The sequence below is a fragment of the Leuciscus leuciscus genome, assembly GCF_965113295.1.
Source record: "Leuciscus leuciscus genome assembly, chromosome: 1".
NCBI lineage: Eukaryota > Metazoa > Chordata > Actinopteri > Cypriniformes > Leuciscidae > Leuciscus > Leuciscus leuciscus.
In genome coordinates, this window is record NC_138725.1 from 1112578 (window position 1) to 1131402 (window position 18825).

At 39.0% G+C, this 18825-nt stretch overlaps 1 protein-coding gene and 1 long non-coding RNA gene across 2 annotated transcripts; both read right to left on the reverse strand.

Annotated features, from left to right (window-relative positions):
- Positions 1-93: 93 nt before the first annotated feature.
- Positions 94-5774, reverse strand: LOC309479867 (uncharacterized protein). Its single transcript, XM_082144132.1, has 4 exons — positions 5737-5774; positions 5268-5367; positions 5087-5114; positions 94-2970 (listed from the first exon to the last, which is right to left on the reverse strand). The coding sequence occupies exons 1-4, from the start codon at positions 5749-5751 to the stop codon at positions 1365-1367; spliced, it is 1749 nt and encodes a 582-aa protein (XP_082000258.1). The 5' UTR covers positions 5752-5774; the 3' UTR covers positions 94-1364.
- A 7064-nt stretch (positions 5775-12838) lies between these two features.
- LOC309480610 lies at positions 12839-13335 on the reverse strand. Its single transcript, XR_014199695.1, has 3 exons — positions 13202-13335; positions 12956-13084; positions 12839-12883 (listed from the first exon to the last, which is right to left on the reverse strand). It is a non-coding gene; the product is annotated as an uncharacterized lncRNA (long non-coding RNA).
- Positions 13336-18825: the final 5490 nt, after the last annotated feature.

Here is an 18825-nt window from a genome sequence, read left to right on the forward strand (position 1 = left end):
TCAGAACAGAACAACTGCATATTTTCCAGGACAAATATATATATTTATATACATAACTCAAGAAACATATGAAATCACGTTTACCATAAGGCAATAATGAAAATAAACTTACAAAAATATAAAATGTAATAAATTGTCAAACCCATCTCTTCGTTCCCTCACTAGGGTGCACTCTAGTAATGAATAATTAATGGCTTTGTCACTCTTTGATCTTTAATGCACGCATAAAGAGACAACGCAGCACTGTTCTGGGTAAATGATATTAAAGAAACAAAATAAATGCAAAATAATATTAATTTCTCTAATTTCCCTAATACAAAAATAAAATAAAAAGAGAAAATTAAATAAAAAGAGAAAACTAGAACCATTCAATGAAATATTTATTAAGTGTGGCCTCAGCCATGATGCAGTGATGAGCTGTTTGCTAAATACTTTTACACACACGGGTGCTATTGCGAGCAGTACATTACAGTTATTGTACAGTATAATGGTTTGCAGTGAACACTAGGGGTTGCTAAAGATTCTCTAGGGGTCGCCAAGCTCTCTCTAGTTTGAGGGTTTGGGATGAAACGGTAACCAGTTTGACGATAAACCGCGATGCAATCTCCAGCGGTTAATATTACAGTTTAATATGTTAATCATCATTAAAACCGTGTTTGATTCCCGGGATTTGAAAAACTCATGGTGAATACTGTCTGGTATTAAGCAAAGAAAGCAACAGTCTCTTGCAGACACAGGCTTGCGGCGTAGGCTTCGTTTTGTTTGAAAAAATGGTGGAAAGAAGTGAGAGAGCTTTTACAAATCTGACGAGTGCTGAGGGAAATGATATTAAAGTATGAATGAATTCTCTGAATGTGTCTCTAAAGGAAACTGACTGCCTTGAGAGAAGTTTTGATGGTGTTTTCTTCTCATCTTCCCTCCGTGTAAAGTGTTAATAAGCTCAGAGAGTGGGTTTACATTTTCATTCAGTCCGTCTTATTGTTTGTGAAACTCAGACCAAATTTTTATGCGCTGTTGTAATTTTTAACCAGTTAATGAAAAATAAGCATTATAAAAATCGAAACAACTCGGATAAAAAGGTATCTAGAATTATTCAATGATCTGATAAAATACTTAATCATTTCGACTCATCCCGTTTCTTAAACATCATTTAAAGGCTGTAATATTAGGTTTATCATTTTATAAAACATTTTGGTCAATACCAAGTAGTACATATTAGTAGATAACATTATAATGCAAGTAGTTGTAGTAATGTGGCCATAGTTAATGCTATTATTTTAATGTTTCTGCTGTTGTTGCATTTATTAAAAATTAAAAACTGATTATAAGTAAATAAGATTTGTCTGCAAGTGTTGCAAGGGTCGTTATGGATTTTGAATGTTAAAATGGGGGTCTCCTGGAAAGAAGGTTGGGAACCACTTCCCATCAGACAGAGAACGCAGTGCCTGCCCAATCCGGTCCGCTGTGTTTTCCCTCTCTTCTAAAGATCTCCTCACAACCTTCAGGTCCCGCACCTCTTCATCCTTTCCCTCCTCCTCCAGTCTGGTAATGAAAAAATCCAGATGTTCAGGAGTGAAATACCAGTCTGTTATTATTAGGTTCTCTGACAGAATCATTATAAGTATATAAGCTTCATGCAGCAGGAAGGACTTCTCTGCTTTAACCTTCTCCAGATCTCTCTTCAGGTTTTCTTTTATTTTTGTTATTTCCTCATATTTAGTTTTATCAAAGCTGGTTTCAGCCCGGTCTCTGATGGATTCATACTCCTGTTTAAGATCCTCAAATGGCATATTAACTTTCGTTATCTTTGCCACGTATTTCCTGTTCTCTTTGGTGTGTTTACTGTAATGACATCTCCCTGTACACACAGTGCAGTAGCCATTTCTCATGACGTCACACACTGAGAGCTGATTAAAAGGGACATACCAGCAACCATGCTCATGACAGTTTTCCTCACACACAGAGCAGCAGGTTACGTAACTGTTCAAAAATGATTCTTTTTCAATCAAGACTTTTTCTTTGACAGTTTTGTTCACACTAAACTGAAGGTTCTTAGATTCCTCAATACTCTGTTTTACAGCTTTGATTTCTAACTCTTTCTCAGTGATACGGTCCTTTAGATTAAAGACACGGGCTTCAAGTTGTTTATGCGGTTTCTGAGCATCTACGTTCATCAGAGTTTGTTTTCTGTTGTTTTCTAGCAGGAGTTTCAAAAACTTTTCCATGCTTTTCTTTCCCATTTCCCATGATGATTTGTGAGCATGTGCTCTTTGTTCTTCCTGCTGGTTGTTGAATAATAAGTGAACAGGTCTCTCTCTCTCATCTCTTCTGCAGGGGATCTGTGCTGTGTTAATGGCATTCAGAGCATCGGTTGGAGATCCTCCGTCCGAGTGTGTGATGATGAACACTATGTTGTTTTCTATATCTTTGCCAAACAGAGACAGAACTGACTGGAATAAGTAATGCTCTTTTCCAGAGAGTCGATTCTGAGACGCCTTCATCACGAAACACACGGCATCAATATAGTGAAAATCCTCATCTGAGAATAACTTGCCCAGATACTCAGAAATCTCTCTTTCTCTATCGAATCCTTCAGAGTCTCCGTATCCTGGAGTATCAATGATGGTCAGAGATGTTGGGTTTTCTTCAACAAACACCTCATAAACTGTGATCTCAGATGTCAGGGATTGGGACTGAGCTTCTGGTTTTTCTTCTTCTGTGATTTGATAAAACTTTTTATCCTCAAACTTAACTCCCAGTAAGTAGTTCACCATGGTGTTGATCATGGCGGTTTTCCCAGCGCCGGTTTCTCCCACCAACAGTATGACTTTGTTCTGCTTGTTTCTGTCTCTTCGTCCATATGTCCATCGTCTGACCTTTTTATCAGTCCCATCAATATGTTTTCTTTCCGTGTTCAGCTGGTAAAGTCCTGGGGGACCTGGATTAATGAGGGTGGCATCATGACGTGATCTACAGAGAGAGAGAATTCATTTGGAGATCAGATAGGGCATTTGGAGATCGGATAGGGCATTTGGAGATCGGATAGGGCATTTGGAGATCAAATAGGGCATCGGATAGGGCATTTGGAGATCGGATAGGGCATTTGGAGATCAAATAGGGCATTTGGAGATCAGATAGGGCATTTGGAGATCGGATAGGGCATTTGGAGATCAAATAGGGGAGATCGGATAGGGCATTTGGAGATCGGATAGGGCATTTGGAGAACGGATAGGGCATTTGGAGATCAAATAGGGCATTTGGACATTGGATAGGGCATTTGGAGATCGGATAGGGCATTTGGAGATCGGATAGGGCATTTGGAGATCGGATAGGGCATTTGGAGATCGGATAGGGCGTTTGGAGATAAGATAGGGCGTTTGGAGATCAGATAGGGCATTTGGAGATCAGATAGGGCGTTTGGAGATCAGATAGGGCGTTTGGAGATCAGATAGGGCATTTGGAGATCAGATAGGGCATTTGGAGATCAGATAGGGCCGTTTGGAGATCAGATAGGGCATTTGGAGATCAGATAGGGCCGTTTGGAGATCAGATAGGGCATTTGGAGATCAGATAGGGCGTTTGGAGATCAGATAGGGCCGTTTGGAGATCAGATAGGGCCGTTTGGAGATCAGATAGGGCGTTTGGAGATCAGATAGGGCGTTTGGAGATCAGATAGGGCGTTTGGAGATCAGATAGGGCCGTTTGGAGATCAGATAGGGCATTTGGAGATCAGATAGGGCGTTTGGAGATCAGATAGGGCCGTTTGGAGATCAGATAGGGCGTTTGGAGATCAGATAGGGCGTTTGGAGATCAGATAGGGCGTTTGGAGATCGGATAGGGCATTTGGAGATCAAATAGGGCATTTGGAGATCGGATAGGGCATTTGGAGATCGGATAGGGCATTTGGAGATCGGATAGGGCATTTGGAGAACGGATAGGGCATTTGGAGATCAAATAGGGCATTTGGACATTGGATAGGGCATTTGGAGATCGGATAGGGCATTTGGAGATCGGATAGGGCATTTGGAGATCGGATAGGGCATTTTTGAGATCAAATAGGGCATCGGATAGGGCATTTGGAGATCGGATAGGGCATTTGGAGATCGGATAGGGCATTTGGAGATCGGATAGGGCGTTTGGAGATAAGATAGGGCGTTTGGAGATCAGATAGGGCGTTTGGAGATCAGATAGGGCGTTTGGAGATCAGATAGGGCATTTGGAGATCAGATAGGGCGTTTGGAGATCAGATAGGGCCGTTTGGAGATCAGATAGGGCCGTTTGGAGATCAGATAGGGCGTTTGGAGATCAGATAGGGCATTTGGAGATCAGATAGGGCATTTGGAGATCAGATAGGGCCGTTTGGAGATCAGATATGGCCGTTTGGAGATCATATAGGGCGTTTGGAGATCGGATAGGGCCGTTTGGAGATCAGATAGGGCCGTTTGGAGATCAGATAGGGCATTTGGAGATCAGATAGGGCCGTTTGGAGATCAGATAGGGCGTTTGGAGATCAGATAGGGCGTTTGGAGATCAGATAGGGTATTTGGAGATCAGATAGGGCATTTGGAGATCAGATAGGGCCGTTTGGAGATCAGATAGGGCATTTGGAGATCAGATAAGGCCGTATGGAGATCAGATAGGGCATTTGGAGATCAGATAGGGCCGTTTGGAGATCAGATAGGGCCGTTTGGAGATCAGATAGGGCATTTGGAGATCAGATAGGGCGTTTGGAGATCAGATAGGGCGTTTGGAGATCAGATAGGGCATTTGGAGATCAGATAGGGCATTTGGAGATCAGATAGGGCCGTTTGGAGATCAGATAGGGCATTTGGAGATCAGATAGGGCCGTTTGGAGATCAGATAGGGCATTTGGAGATCAGATAGGGCGTTTGGAGATCAGATAGGGCATTTGGAGATCAGATAGGGCCGTTTGCAGGGGTGAGAGTTGAATTGCAGAACAGGGTCAGTTTTGTGCTGAACATTTTACATTCATTTATCTCGTACTGTTGTTGCAAGTTGACATTAAGGTTGAAAACAAGATGATGTTATTTAGCTGGCTAACAGAGATTAATAAAGAAAAGCTTACCGTTTCCCCACCGGTTTATTTCCATCACCTGTATTTGATAATAAGCATTTTCAACAATGATAATAATAAATAAAGAACAATATAAATAACTTTTGAATAACTGTTATATTATTTGTGACATTAGATGTTGCTGAACAAAAATAATGTGGCTGGAAAACTTCATAATGCAGTACAAACTCACGTTTGAAATTAATAGGGTGTTCATGGCTTCGATCTGAAGCACAGCTGACTTCACTGCAGAGAGAGTTTCTGCCACGGCGTGTCTTTAGAAAGTCTTCAATCTTTAGAGAGAAGTTACTGCCCTTAATAACTTATCTATCGCATCTATGTATCAGTGAATAATGTTGATTGTGCCCACAATATTCAACAAATCATTAACTATATCACACATTTAACCCTCTGGCCTCTGGGATCAGCAAACTTTGGCTCGAGGTCATGGTTCAAAGGACCCTAGGTTGATTTTACTCTGAACCATCCCTTTAACATACTCAGTTATGGTCATACAGACTTAACAAATATGAAAAAATAAACTGTTAAATGTGTATTTCTTTATGTGTCCACTTACAAGCAAAAAAATGCATGGGCTATATATCTTTATAATAATTTAATTGTGTCCTTTTAAAAGCTCATAAACAAATATTGTAACTTACCATGAATTCATCCATATCTCCACCGTCACAGTGTAACTGCTGAACACAAAATAATTCATTGATTCAGAATACATGTTTCTTCCAATATTTGCATATAAACCACTGGATATTTAATTATCTGTGTGTAAAAGAGTATTATGCACACTGTAAAACCTTGCTGTAAAAAAACAGCCAAATTCTGACAGAAATACCTTTTTTTCTTTTTTAAATAGCAATATACCATAAAAACAATGAATTCTGAGTAATATTTGTAGTATTTGAGACAGTAGCCTGCAGGAATATATTGTGAATTAACAGGTGTTTTTGCACTGATCTCATCCTTTGTCTTTTAATTTTATAATTATATTTTAATGTATTTCATGTATTTTTGGAGGATATTAAAAGCATACAGAGCATAAAAAATGTTGAACTCTTGCATAATTTAAACACACACAGACATCAACAATCAGCATATGAACATCAACAGTTGTGACAATCAAAAGTTTCATTTCGCAATGCATGCTGGGTACCACCATAGTACAAAACTGAATAAATGATGCAGCTGAATGATCTTTTTTTATTGTCACCTTTGTGGAGATTCATGAGCTGGTTTGATGTCTGTGTGTGTCTAAATGATGCTGTAACTTTGTTTTATTGTGTTTGAAAAGAGTCCTTTATTCTAACCGACTGCTGTTGGAACTCTTGCTGTTGTAAATGTTCAAGTCTGTTAATTAGGAATGAAGAAGTGAAGCCTCTTGAATCATTGAAGCTTTTCTCTGGTTGTTTCGGGTAAAGAAGCTTCAAGAGTGTTACAGACAGCGCCATCTTGTGGCAGGTGCAATACAGCAGCCTGTAGCACGATGACGTAGCTGGATCAGATCCAATACGTACTGGATGATGGTGTGTTTTGGTGACGTCATAGACGCATGCGCAGTACCGATCTCTGGGTTATCATGCGCTGGACTTAAAGGGATAGTTCAGGATTTTAGACATGAATCTCTATAGCTTCCCCATAAGCAGTGTGGTGCATTGACCATGACTTACCCCCGACAGCGTCCTGTGAGCCGAGCTCCGGTCCAGTTTTGGTCAAAATGAAATTAGTCCGGCAAGTTTGCTGGGGTCACGGCAATAAAGTTTTTTTTCTTCTCAAATCAATATGTGTTCAAAAGAGTGATATATTTGCAGCACAAAACCGCTGTCTATGGAGAGGTCAGACCTCGTAATGGCTTGGCACTATTTTCTTCCCCGTCATATCACTGCGCGCTGCCGCTACCTACAGCCAGCTGGGAGCCGCGCACGTGTCACTTTGTTTACAGCTCGTAAAGAGAACGATAACATGTCTGATTACAGCAGCGACGATGACAACATTGACTTCGACACACAGCCAAAAGGATATCTTCTTTATCTTCGCCAGTTTGGTGTTCACATTGAAGCCCAGAGCAATGAGCCAAAGTCGCCTCAGAGCAACATCTGCCACAGGAAATCTTTGAAATGTGTGAGGAGAAAGCGCCACATCTTTGTTTGTACAGTCCGGATAGTCACAAGTCCGCACCATTTTCTACAAAGCTTGTACAAACTGATCGCTCTTGGTGAGTAGCTATGTTAGCTCGTTCGTGTAGCTGTTCTGAGCACGTAAACACTGCTGTAAACACTGCCGAACAACTGAAAAAGTGGTGTGCGCCTGCGCAGCTCGCAGCTGGCTGTAGGTAGCGGCAGCGCGCAGTGATATGACAGGGGAGAAAATAGTGCCAAGCCATTACGAGGTCTGACCTCTCCATAGACAACGTTTTAGTGACGCAAATATATCACTCTTTTGAACACATATTGATTTGAGAAGAAAAAAGCTTTATTGCCGTGACCCCAGCAATCTTGCCGGACTAATTTCATCTTGACCAAAACTGGACCGGAGCTCGGCTCACAGGACGCTGTCGGGGGTAAGTCATGGTCAATGCACCACACTGCTTATGGGGAAGCTATAGAGATTCATGTCTAAAATCCTGAACTATCCCTTTAAGTGACATGTATGCTTTTTTTGTTGTTTTTTAAACACCAAAACAGTACAACATAACATTTTAGAGCCAGGGGAGCAAAGAAAACACACACACACACAAACACACACACACACACACACACACAAAATAATAATAATAATAATAATCAAAAAAATAATAATAAATCACAAGAATACAAGACCTTTGTATCAATCAAAGATTGTGAAGACAGTACACAAATTAAGTACTCTTAATAGCCTTTCCATTAGTACTAGAATGAATAGTAGAAAAGTCATATTCAAATTCTTTAAGGAATACTGAGAAAAGGGGCTTTTTGTTAGAAAACGTACACGTATGGATGTGAAATCTGACTTATCATACTTTGAATATCCAAAAATTACATATTTCAAAATGCAAAACTAAATTAGAGAGTACCTTTCCCTTAATAAACATAGACACTTCATACCATAACCTTTGCACATGACGACAATGCCAGAAGATGTGTGGCACTGTTTCCAAGAGCAAAGAGCAAAGAGCAGCTTACATCAATGTCTTTCTTAAACTCACTAAGGAAATGTGTGACAGGGTAATATGTGCATTATCTTGAGATTTCTTTCGCCTTGTTTGTAACCAAAAACGTATGAGGTAATAACCAGACACTTTCCCAATCGAGGTCATTAACACATTTAGTCCAATAAGCAATAGAGCAAGATTTGGTGACAACCTCCTTTAAAAATAGAGAATGAATAGATTTCTTATTGTTTTTGTACTGTAAAAAACTAATTTTACCACATACTGTGTGAGCTGGGTTATGGGCATATCAGCTGATGACAGCACACCTCTACATGAGGACATCATGCCAGGATTGCAGAAAATACAAGAGCAAATTCCTCAGGAGTCACAGGAAAATTAAAGTGCAGAAGAAACTCATCTTGACAAATGACAAACTAAAACAATAACCTTTTCAAACCAGCTTTTAAAAAAATACTTTTGTGTCTATACAAAATACAACGGTTATTCCAAATAAAAAAAATGCTGTGCTTGTAGATCAGTTTCCAAGCCAATAAAGCTTGAGCATGAAAGGCAGAAAGTTTCACTGGCAGTTTGTCAATTTTATAATCACACATTAGTAAAAGAAAGTCGGTCAAAAATAAAATTAGGAATAAACTTCCACAAAGAAGGTTTTTTCAAACAAAAGTTTAACCAATTAATTTAGAGGGTATTAGTATGCTCAATATTGTATTGAGATGATGTTATAACCTGTGTAGTAGTAGTACTGATAAATAGTAATAAGTATTATTGATGAATAATTATTTACATAAAAGTGATAAAGTTATCCTAGTTTCTCTCTACATACATGCAAAATAGTTCATTTTACAACATTTTAAATCACATGATTTTAAACCTAAATTTGATGGATTAATAGCATGTGGTCACTTTTTAATGTGTGTGTATAGAACATTTCAAAATTAAGCCATTTTATTTTATTCAGGTCATATTTGCTGTTGAGTGGAAGCAAAAATTAGTCAAGTAATTGTCTCTGTAATTTTAATCCTAAAGCTACAATACAATATGATCTGTAAACAACTTAACATACAATGGAAAATGCAAAAATAATAACAGCATCAAGAAAAGAAATTGGTCAGATGTCAAAAAAAAAATAAAAAAATAAAGTGCTTAAATCTATTTAGTCTGGTAAGAGTTCCTTCTTTAATGGTTGATTTGGATGGATCTGCTCCAGCTACGTCATCATGCAGGAGGCTGAAGAGAGGACCTCTTGAGACCCGAGCGCAGAGAGGCGTGGTTTATCGTTAATCACGTGTTTCTCTGAAACAAAAACGCGCTCCAGCACGAGCTTCATGAGAAGGATTACTAAAAGGGATTGAATGGTTCAAGTAGAACAATACCCAAAGAGATTTACATTTAAATAAATTAAAGGTGCTCTAAGCGATGTCACGCGTTTTTTAGGCAAAAACATTTTTTTGTCACATACAGCAAACATCTCCTCACTATCCGTAGCTACCTGTCCCCTGAACACACTGTAAAAAAAACATGGTCTCTGCAGACACCACAGGCTCCACAAACAGCAACAAAAACAAACTGGGCTCACCCGCACCACGAAACATAACAAACTGTTCCAGACAATAACCGACAAGAAGGATTAGGTTTGGGGAGTTAGTGTGCGGATGAGGAGGAGGGAGGGTCTAGCTAGCCTCCGTTTTGTTTGACAATACTTTAAACGTCAACAAGAAGTGGCGTCACCCAAACATCACTTAGAGCATCTTTAACCCTTTCACACGTAAGTTTAAAATATTCTGGCTCACCCCCCAGTGTGAGTTTTTCAAGGCGACCGTTATTTAGACCTCAGCATGAATGATGATCTGCTTTTGTCATTTTTCCTTTTTTATTAAAAATATTCACAAATTTGTTAGCTATGGCATGAAATATCTGATAATCCGATTGTCAAATATATGCAAGTGGAAGTGTTTTGTTGTTTAAACACCTTTATAACGATCGCGTTAGTTGAGCTGTATGCACGATGGGCGCCGCCATGTTAGTTTGTGCCGCAGACGCAGTTCAGAGAATCAGATCTGTTGGATTTACAACACATGAATTCATCCACTTCTCCCGAAATACATAAAAGTTAGTGGCAGGTGACTGGGAGAAGAATAGAGTAAACTTTGAAGTTATTTACACAATGTGTATCTGATATGAATAAAACGTGTCTAATTATAATGGAAAGGATTATTATTGCCTCTTCCATAGACATCAGTGTGTATTTTACATACTCTAAATGTATTGGTTTTTTTTAGTACTTTTGTGAATTTATATGTCTGAAACCTAAAATAAACATTATGTGGTTGAAAACACTGAAAAGTTTTGATATATGACAGCTCTGAGCGCGCCTGTCTCTGGCTCAGCGCCAGCCAATGTGCGAAAGCACATTTGAATGAAGCACTTGATCACATGATGCACTGACCGTTCTAATCACACCAGTGTGATCGTACGCTCCAGGGACCAGCCTAGACTGATCACACCGGTGTGATCGTACGTGCGAAAGGGTTAAATGAAATACATTTAAAGTCTTTCCTCCAATCAGTCAGGTTAAAAGCAAGTGTGTTAAGTTTACTGACTTTGATATCATCTAGCTAATCGCGCTAAGAGGCTTCTTTTAGTGATCAAAAATGCTAAAATATATACTGCAATTATTTAAACTACATAGATAGATTGATATATAGATAGAAATGTTATTGATCCCCTTGGGATGTTTATGAAAACATGTCCCATTATGAAAATATACACTGGACATGACTTTACCTGTTAGCTGTCTTATGTTTCCGATCAGCCGTTCTGAAAAGTGTGAGAAAGGCTAAGCTCGGGCAGAGACAATTTATATAAGAGACATGCCACTTCCTCAATCCTCAATACAACTATATAAGGAAAACCCGTAACGGCAAAGATGGCGGTTGTACGCACATGTCCCGCCCCTCCCGCTGGAAAGCCAATCATCTGCTTTTAACAGTCAAGCCGGGAAACATTTAAGCCTATCGTCTGGTTCCACTGACGCATGCGCACATTTAAGGTTTTGCAACAGCTACAAAGGTAGTTAAAGCATTTTATATCGACCACAAATATGTTACCTTACATTCTAAGTAAAAGACACAAAATATGTCTTATTTGATCGGTGAGTAATGTAGATGAACTGCTGCGCTTGTGACAGGGCGCATATTTAACTGAAACGAGCAGAGAGAGAGAGAGAGACGGTCGCGCGCGCACTCTCTCTCTTCGGAGCCAGGCGGAAGTGTAAACAAGACTTCACCGTCTCCAAATTAAGCACTGTCTTGCTCTCTCTCCTGCACGCATATTAATCAAAATAAAACGACATGATGGTAAAAGGTCGGAAGACCAAAGTTTCATGTTGGAGCATTCAGAGATTTTTTTTTTCCCTGAATTACCGTTGGGTGTGAATTGTGCTAAAATACGTTGCCTTATCTTCTCTGAAATGCGTTACGCACATTCAGCTGACATAAAATTACTCTCTAAATAAACGAAAAAACCTATCCAGTGATGTAATGTTTTCTGTGTTGACACTAACCTTGTGGGATGTCCATGTCCTAACTGCTGGGATAATCACACAACCGTAGTCCAATTCGCGAACTACTCCTTTGAACCCATTCATTTTAATGAATAGTTAAAACAACTTATCTATACAATACATTGTTATTACTGATAAAGTGCAAACATGCTTATATTTAAATAATGGAGAACAATATTGACATTGAATATTGCCATATAAATTGTCTCTGATATTGCACAACACCGGCATTCTGGATAGAGACGTATATGAAGTTGGTGACGTGAACCCTTGCGCATGCGTAGTAAAAGTATAACCTGTGGGGAAAAAGGCGTTTTAAACCTTATTTTGGGGCAAAGTCATCAAACTTTTTCAGCGATTTTTATCATATTTTACTGCTGTTTCTATACATGCAGTTTTTATGTCCCGGTGACCAGTGAAAGTGCAGTTCTGACTCTCTGCCCATTCATTTAGATAGGAGCCTGGTCTTGTTAGTCCGAAATAGCTGCCCGGAGGCGTTGCCAAGATGGCGGCCGAGTGGCACGACTTGCCTAAAAGGACTTTGGCTCGGGGGAGGGGTGGGATGATATTGGGGAGGGCAAAGGTGGGGGAGTGCATTACAGCACATTTGACACATTTTACCTCAAAACAAAATACAAACTAAGTAAAAGTAGCCTGATAATATTAATAATAATAACTTAATTATTAATTAGTTAATAATAGTTCATAGTTAAAAACAACTATTTTTGCAATATCTAAGCAGTTTCTTCACATGACATCTTAAATCTGAATATGGCATTGAATTGCCCATGTAGGAAAACTTACAAAAGCACATTTATTTCATGTTTGTACCTTGTTTAGTCAAAAAGATATACTGAAAAATAGATTTCAGCCTGGTGGTGGCGGCCATTTTGAATTTCTCAATTTTGAGGCATTTTGGGACATTTTTGAGCTTCATATACAGCAGATTTGGATTCAGCACCCCTTAATACCCCTAGAAATATTGTACAATATAAATAATCACAAAATGCCTTCGGGGTTCTGATTTTGTGAAAATTGACCCTGTCTATCAGAGACCATGCTGGATCCGCCTGGAGACACGCTGAGTGTTTGAGAGAATGAATTTACTACAGTCATACGTAAACAAAGAAAACACTTAAACAGATAAACTTACTGTCATGTCTTCCACAGCTCCTGAGAGTGGCATGTGTCCAGAAGCCAAGAGCGACTCACAGTAATAACGGTGAAGGGTCTCGTCTGCATTAGACACTTCCCTGCACAACTGCAGATCCTCCTGTGTTCTCTGAAGATCATTAAACACAACCCTTAAGATTAAGTGAGACAAGACAGGTGAATGTGGATGATAACAGTGTTATAACAAACTGTTATACTGAGATGATGAAGTCGCACTGCTACTTACGTGTCTGTATTCACAGGGCTGTAGACATCATGTGTGCTGGTTAAACCAGCAGAGGAAGCTGATGGAGTCCATGTTGGGCTGGTTATGGACCAGAAAACCCAGGCGAAGAAGCTCCTTCAGCATCGCCTCCTGACAGCCTCTGTCTGGAAGCAGCACACAGAGATAATGCTGATCATCCCAGGCGCGGGCGCTTCAGGCCCAGTCACAGGCCACAGTCCTCGCTCTCTCAGTTCCTCAGCATCAGTCTGAGCCGGTGTGCCCTCTCTCATGCACACCGTGGACAGATGAGAGGCGATGTCCTCCTGCAGCTCGAGGCACAGCAGACCGTAGACAACCACATTATCCAGCAGATCTTCAAGACTAAAAACATTATATAATATACACTCAAATTGAATAGAATACATTAAATTTGATAGCATTATTTAACAGTTAAATCACTATTAATTTAGTTATTAATTCGCCTTTTTAAAAAAAAAAAACATTTTTTTTTTACCAAAAAAAAAAAAAAAAAAACATTGCAGCATTTTTTTTTTTTTTTTTAGTATATTTGTATAGCGCTTTTCACAATACAGATTGTATCAAAGCAGCTTCACAGTATTAAGTTAAAATAATACAACAAAGCATTAATTCACTTCCACGTTGAAACCCATGTGGCAAACCTTTATGTGCATTAGTGAATTTTACAAATTTTCCAAGTTTCGTACAGATAAAACACACTGTTGCAGATATATGGACAGTTAAGCTTCGGCCAATCAGATGCCATATATGCTAATGAGGGTGGTTACTAATGAGGATGAAAGTTGTTTTTACCTCCCTACCCTAACTCTAACTCTAACCTAACCTAACCCTAACTCTAACCCTAAAAAATTTATAAATAAAATAATTATATTTGTTTTCTTGGCCTCTTTTTAAATAACCAGAGGATTTTGTTCCAAAAAATGCGGTTTGAAAGAGATCATTCAGTGTAACGTGATCAAGAAGCCCTTCTGAAATCAGATGGTCATGAGACGTGAGTCTGTGACATCATCAAAAGGCGCCCAGAAAGGCCATGTGCTGCAGAAAGGTGATTCACTGCTCTTATATATCTGATGACTCCACATAACCCATGTTGTGCTAAGTCACACAAACACATGTCATTCAGTGAGATGCCCCAAAAAACACTTATATTGTCAGATTTCTTGAAAAATAAGCAGATGTTGTGAATAACTGTGATTAACAACAATTAACAAGACTAAATATCTTACATCATTTTGCTTATCTAATAAATAGATCTTGATTTAAAGGGACACTGTGTAGGAATTTCTCCCATCTAGTGGTGAAATTGTATTTTGCATTCAAATGAATAATGCTCTCCAGCGCCTCACTTTTTCAAATGCGCGTTGCATCTACGGTAGCCGTTATGTACCAAAAAGCTATGACAGGATGTCTTATAATAGCACTTCGAGTTTTTCATGGTGAAACTGAAACTTGAAACAACGAAAAAAAGATTGTTAGTTATCAATTACTGACTGTGAAAAACATTAACTATGGTAATTAGTAGTAATGCCTTCTTTACTCGTTATATTTTTTGAAGTACGTGCATTGTTAGATATCATCATCATCAGAGCCTTCTCTATCGTTACTTTACTCAATAGCTGCTATTCATCAAAGAGTCTGTTTAACTTTTAACTATAAATGTTCTACTGTCTATATAACATAGCTGCCAACTTTTGAGTTTTGCTTGGAGTGAGATTTATGGCGGAGTGGGGGGGGGGGGGGGGGGGGGTGTATCTACACAAGATAGGCATTCATTTTTCTCAAGAAAAAAACAACTCACCTAATGCTGTAAACATACAGAAAGATACATAATGCGTTTTTTTATTATTATAATAACTTTATTTAATGATATAAATACAAATATAATAAATATGTAATATAGTACACATATTTAGCAAAATACTCTTTATAGCTCTTTTTTTCTAGCCAACTAACTGCTAGCCTTTATTATGGTCATTAAATGGCTTTCCTGAGGTAAATGTTGTGACATACATAATTGTTCTCCAGCTGTTTACCATTTGTTTGATTGATTGGTCGATATAATGTATGAGGAATATACATTTCGGTAAGTTGTACTGTATCTTTCAACATTGTTCATTTGTGTTTATTTACTAGCTAGAGATGATCGGTTCACGTGCCGCTAGGGATCCGTCGTGACTCGCGTCACATTTACAAGCGCCAAAAACAGTATATATTGTTTGAATTTCGTAATAAAAGTGACAGAATCTGAGAGCTGAGATTTTTTTATATCATAAGTAACCTGCTCTGTCTATTCTGTCGGTCTCCGTGTCCTCTTTGCTTCGCGATAAAGTACACAACCAAGCAATGAAAAAAAAGCTTGTAATTAAGGCCATAACATTGACTTACCTGTCGAGAAGAAAGCAGGAAACTTCAGCGTCTCTTTTGAAAGCTTTCTCCTGCGTTAGCTATCCCGACATTAACCCTTGTTTTTGTAATCTCCGGTCACGTTTCCTTTTACGGTCTATTTTGAACTTTTTCGACGACGAGGACTCCTTATCCTGTGACTCATATGTATGTATGAATGAACGGTGTATAAATAACCGTGCAGTGCAGCCTTTTAAACTTGCCGGTGCAGTGACAAGCGCCTCTCACTGCTCTGCTCCTCCGCTTCTGCTGGCTTCAGTCACGTGACGCTGGTTCTGAACGAAAACACGTTGTGGAAACGCGTTATCCTAGTACCATTTGTCCCTCTCTGCTATTATAGTTTTTCAAGATGGCGGAACTACATGTTAGCCTCGGTGGACCTACCCATCCCATGTATATAAAGATAATAAATTATTCGTTTACGAGGATTAGTCTGATCATTGGCATAGGTATTTGTACACCATTGAGGGCATATTTAGGAATAAAAATACTGATTTTAGATAATAAAATACCTAAAAAGCTACACATAGTCCCTTTAAGAATGTTTAGATATTTTGACAAAAAAAAAAAAAAAAAAAAAAATTACTTAGTAATATAGCCTAAGCATTTTTTTGCAGTGCAGTATCACTGTATACATAACCATTTCGGCATCTTATTTATAGTAGCCTACAGATAAATAAGGAATATTTAGCACTGACAGATATGTGTTAAACTTAATCAATATTAATATGTTGATGCCTTTTTTGTATGGTTTGATTTGTGTTATTGATTAGCAGAACTGAACAGGACACAATCAAAACAAGCACAGAAGTGAGTAAACTACCGGTATGTCTTATTTCCTTTCTTTAGTGTGACTATAAAGTGTGTTTTCGTCACAATTACACTAATCCTAACTTACAAAAGCCTATGTTTTGAGAATGATGACTCCCAATAACACTACAATCTCCCACTACTTCAGATCACTGTTGTTTACAGGCTAGAAGTGATGAATCCTGGCATGATCTGTTAATGAGACATCGAGACGCTTTGCTGCTACATAATAAAGGCTCTGGGAAACTACATTAAACAACGTCTGTTTGACTCTGTTATGCTCCCAGTTTCTAGTATATACACTAAGTGTAATTGTGGTCTAAATGACCCCAAATATTTATAGAGTGATAAAAACTTTTTTTAATTAGACCTTTCTTCTTAGTGTTTACTTCTTCATCTATACATTGGTACCAATCACCACAAAACTCACCAAATACACCATTATCTTCCATTAAAAAAATTACATTTGAATGAAAACATCCCTTAAATTATGATCTAAATTATATATAAGTTGTTTCTGGATATTGATTTAGATATTGTAATATCATCAGCTGGTTAGAGATTAAGATGAAATATTTACAGTTTAAGAAACACATTGATTTGACCAGCTGAGGGCCGTAGGAGCCATTCATCTCACTGGATGTGGCCAACTGCTCAGAAATCACATTCTGTGAATGCGTGTATATATTTATAAAACACATTCAAAATAAATAGTATTAAAGAATAATATTCTATTAATTGTTTTAATATATTTTTATAATCAATTTATATCAATTTATTCTAGTTATGATCACCTCCTCGATAGAAAGGTCCAGGTCATTTTCTTCAGAGCTGCTCATCTTTTGTCTTGTGCTGATAAACACAGAAATTAGAAATATAACTGAAAATATCTTGTGGAAATGGTATATGTGTAGATCATTAACAACACTTTGGGGACAAACATGCACTTCAGAGTGAGCTAGGGGAGACCCTGGCACACACCATCAAAATAATGATAATAATAATAAAGTGTGTGATTACGGCTAGGCTAACGTGTCTGCAACTAGCGCTAGGAGAACAACAGAACTAAAGCGATATTGGTCTTTGAAAAAATCAATACAAATATCAACACGACCCCGTAGAGCGCATGTTGTCACAGATGAAAAAGCATAATAACTCGATTCAGTCTGTCTTTATCGACATGTTTTAATCTGTGCGTGCGTGTTTTCTGCAGCATACGGGTATTACAATGTAATAGTGCGGTCGATCTCAACAGACACGACAACAACAAAGACAGTTACAGAGGACTGATCGTCTACACAGCAGTAAATATAACACATAACCACATAAAGGCTAACAGGATAAAGCACCTGAGACTCGTCCACTGACTACTATAGCTGCTCATGTCCCATCCAAGTGCATGCTGTGAGATAGATATTTCTTTCACTGCAGATCTAGGTTACCCACAATAAGTGATAGGCTATTTGTGCGTTTTATTGATATATATATATATATTCACCTTGATTGTGGACTGATCGGCTGTGTCGCTCTGAATAGGGCAGATGAGATCACATGACTCTGAATGAGGACAGACCGTGGGTCAGGAAATGCTGAACTAGATGTCGTCTCATCAATCTTCTGCACAATACTGTGTGTGTGCTGATAGGCTCTGACCCTCAGCTCATTCTTCCTCTGACCCACGTATTGTCTGCGGCATCTCACACAGAAGGCCAGATAGACACAGTTAGTGGATTCATGGGTCAGAGGTCGAGGGATTTTAAAGATTTCTTTATTAAATCTGCTCATCACCCATTTTGTTTGTATGAAGTACTTGCAACGACCGACACGGCCAGTAGGGGCCGGTGTACGTAACTTACTGTATACGAGCCTGTCGTGTGAATTCTCGCTGCGCTTGTACGCCGCACTGGGCCTGTGATGCTGAAGGAAGTCAGTGGAGGAACTGCAGAAAGAGTTTTCCTTGATGGCCGAATGAAGAGAAACACATTGTCTAGAGTAGAGGGCACTGAGTGGATGATTGTGTCTCTCTTCTGATCTGAGCCGTAACTGAGGGCCGGAAGAGGATGTTCGTGGCCTCCACAAAGGGTTAGGGTTAGGGTCCTCCAGAAAGGGTTAGGGTCCTCCACAAAGGGTTAGGGTCCTCCACAAAGGGTTAGGGTCCTCCAGAAAGGGTTAGGGTCCTCCACAAAGGGTTAGGGTCCTCCAGAAAGGGTTAGGGTCCTCCAGAAAGGGTTAGGGTCCTCCAGAAAGGGTTAGGGTCCTCCAGAAAGGGTTAGGGTCCTCCAGAAAGGACGAAGGCTGCAAGCAGATTCTCTTGAATCTGAGGAGTTGTGACTTGATGATTCCTCTAAAGGTGTGTTTTGGGTTGAAACTGTTTCTGTGCAGTAGTGAATGCG

What these genes read in the sequence shown, in the direction of transcription:
- LOC309479867 (XM_082144132.1), bottom strand. An exon ending in ACACCCTATTAATTTCAAAC is followed by an intron (nt 5,115 to 5,267) that starts GTGAGTTTGTAC and finishes TATCAAATACAG; the next exon opens with GTGATGGAAATAAACCGGTG. An exon ending in AATAAACCGGTGGGGAAACG is followed by an intron (nt 2,971 to 5,086) that starts GTAAGCTTTTCT and finishes CTCTCTCTGTAG; the next exon opens with ATCACGTCATGATGCCACCC.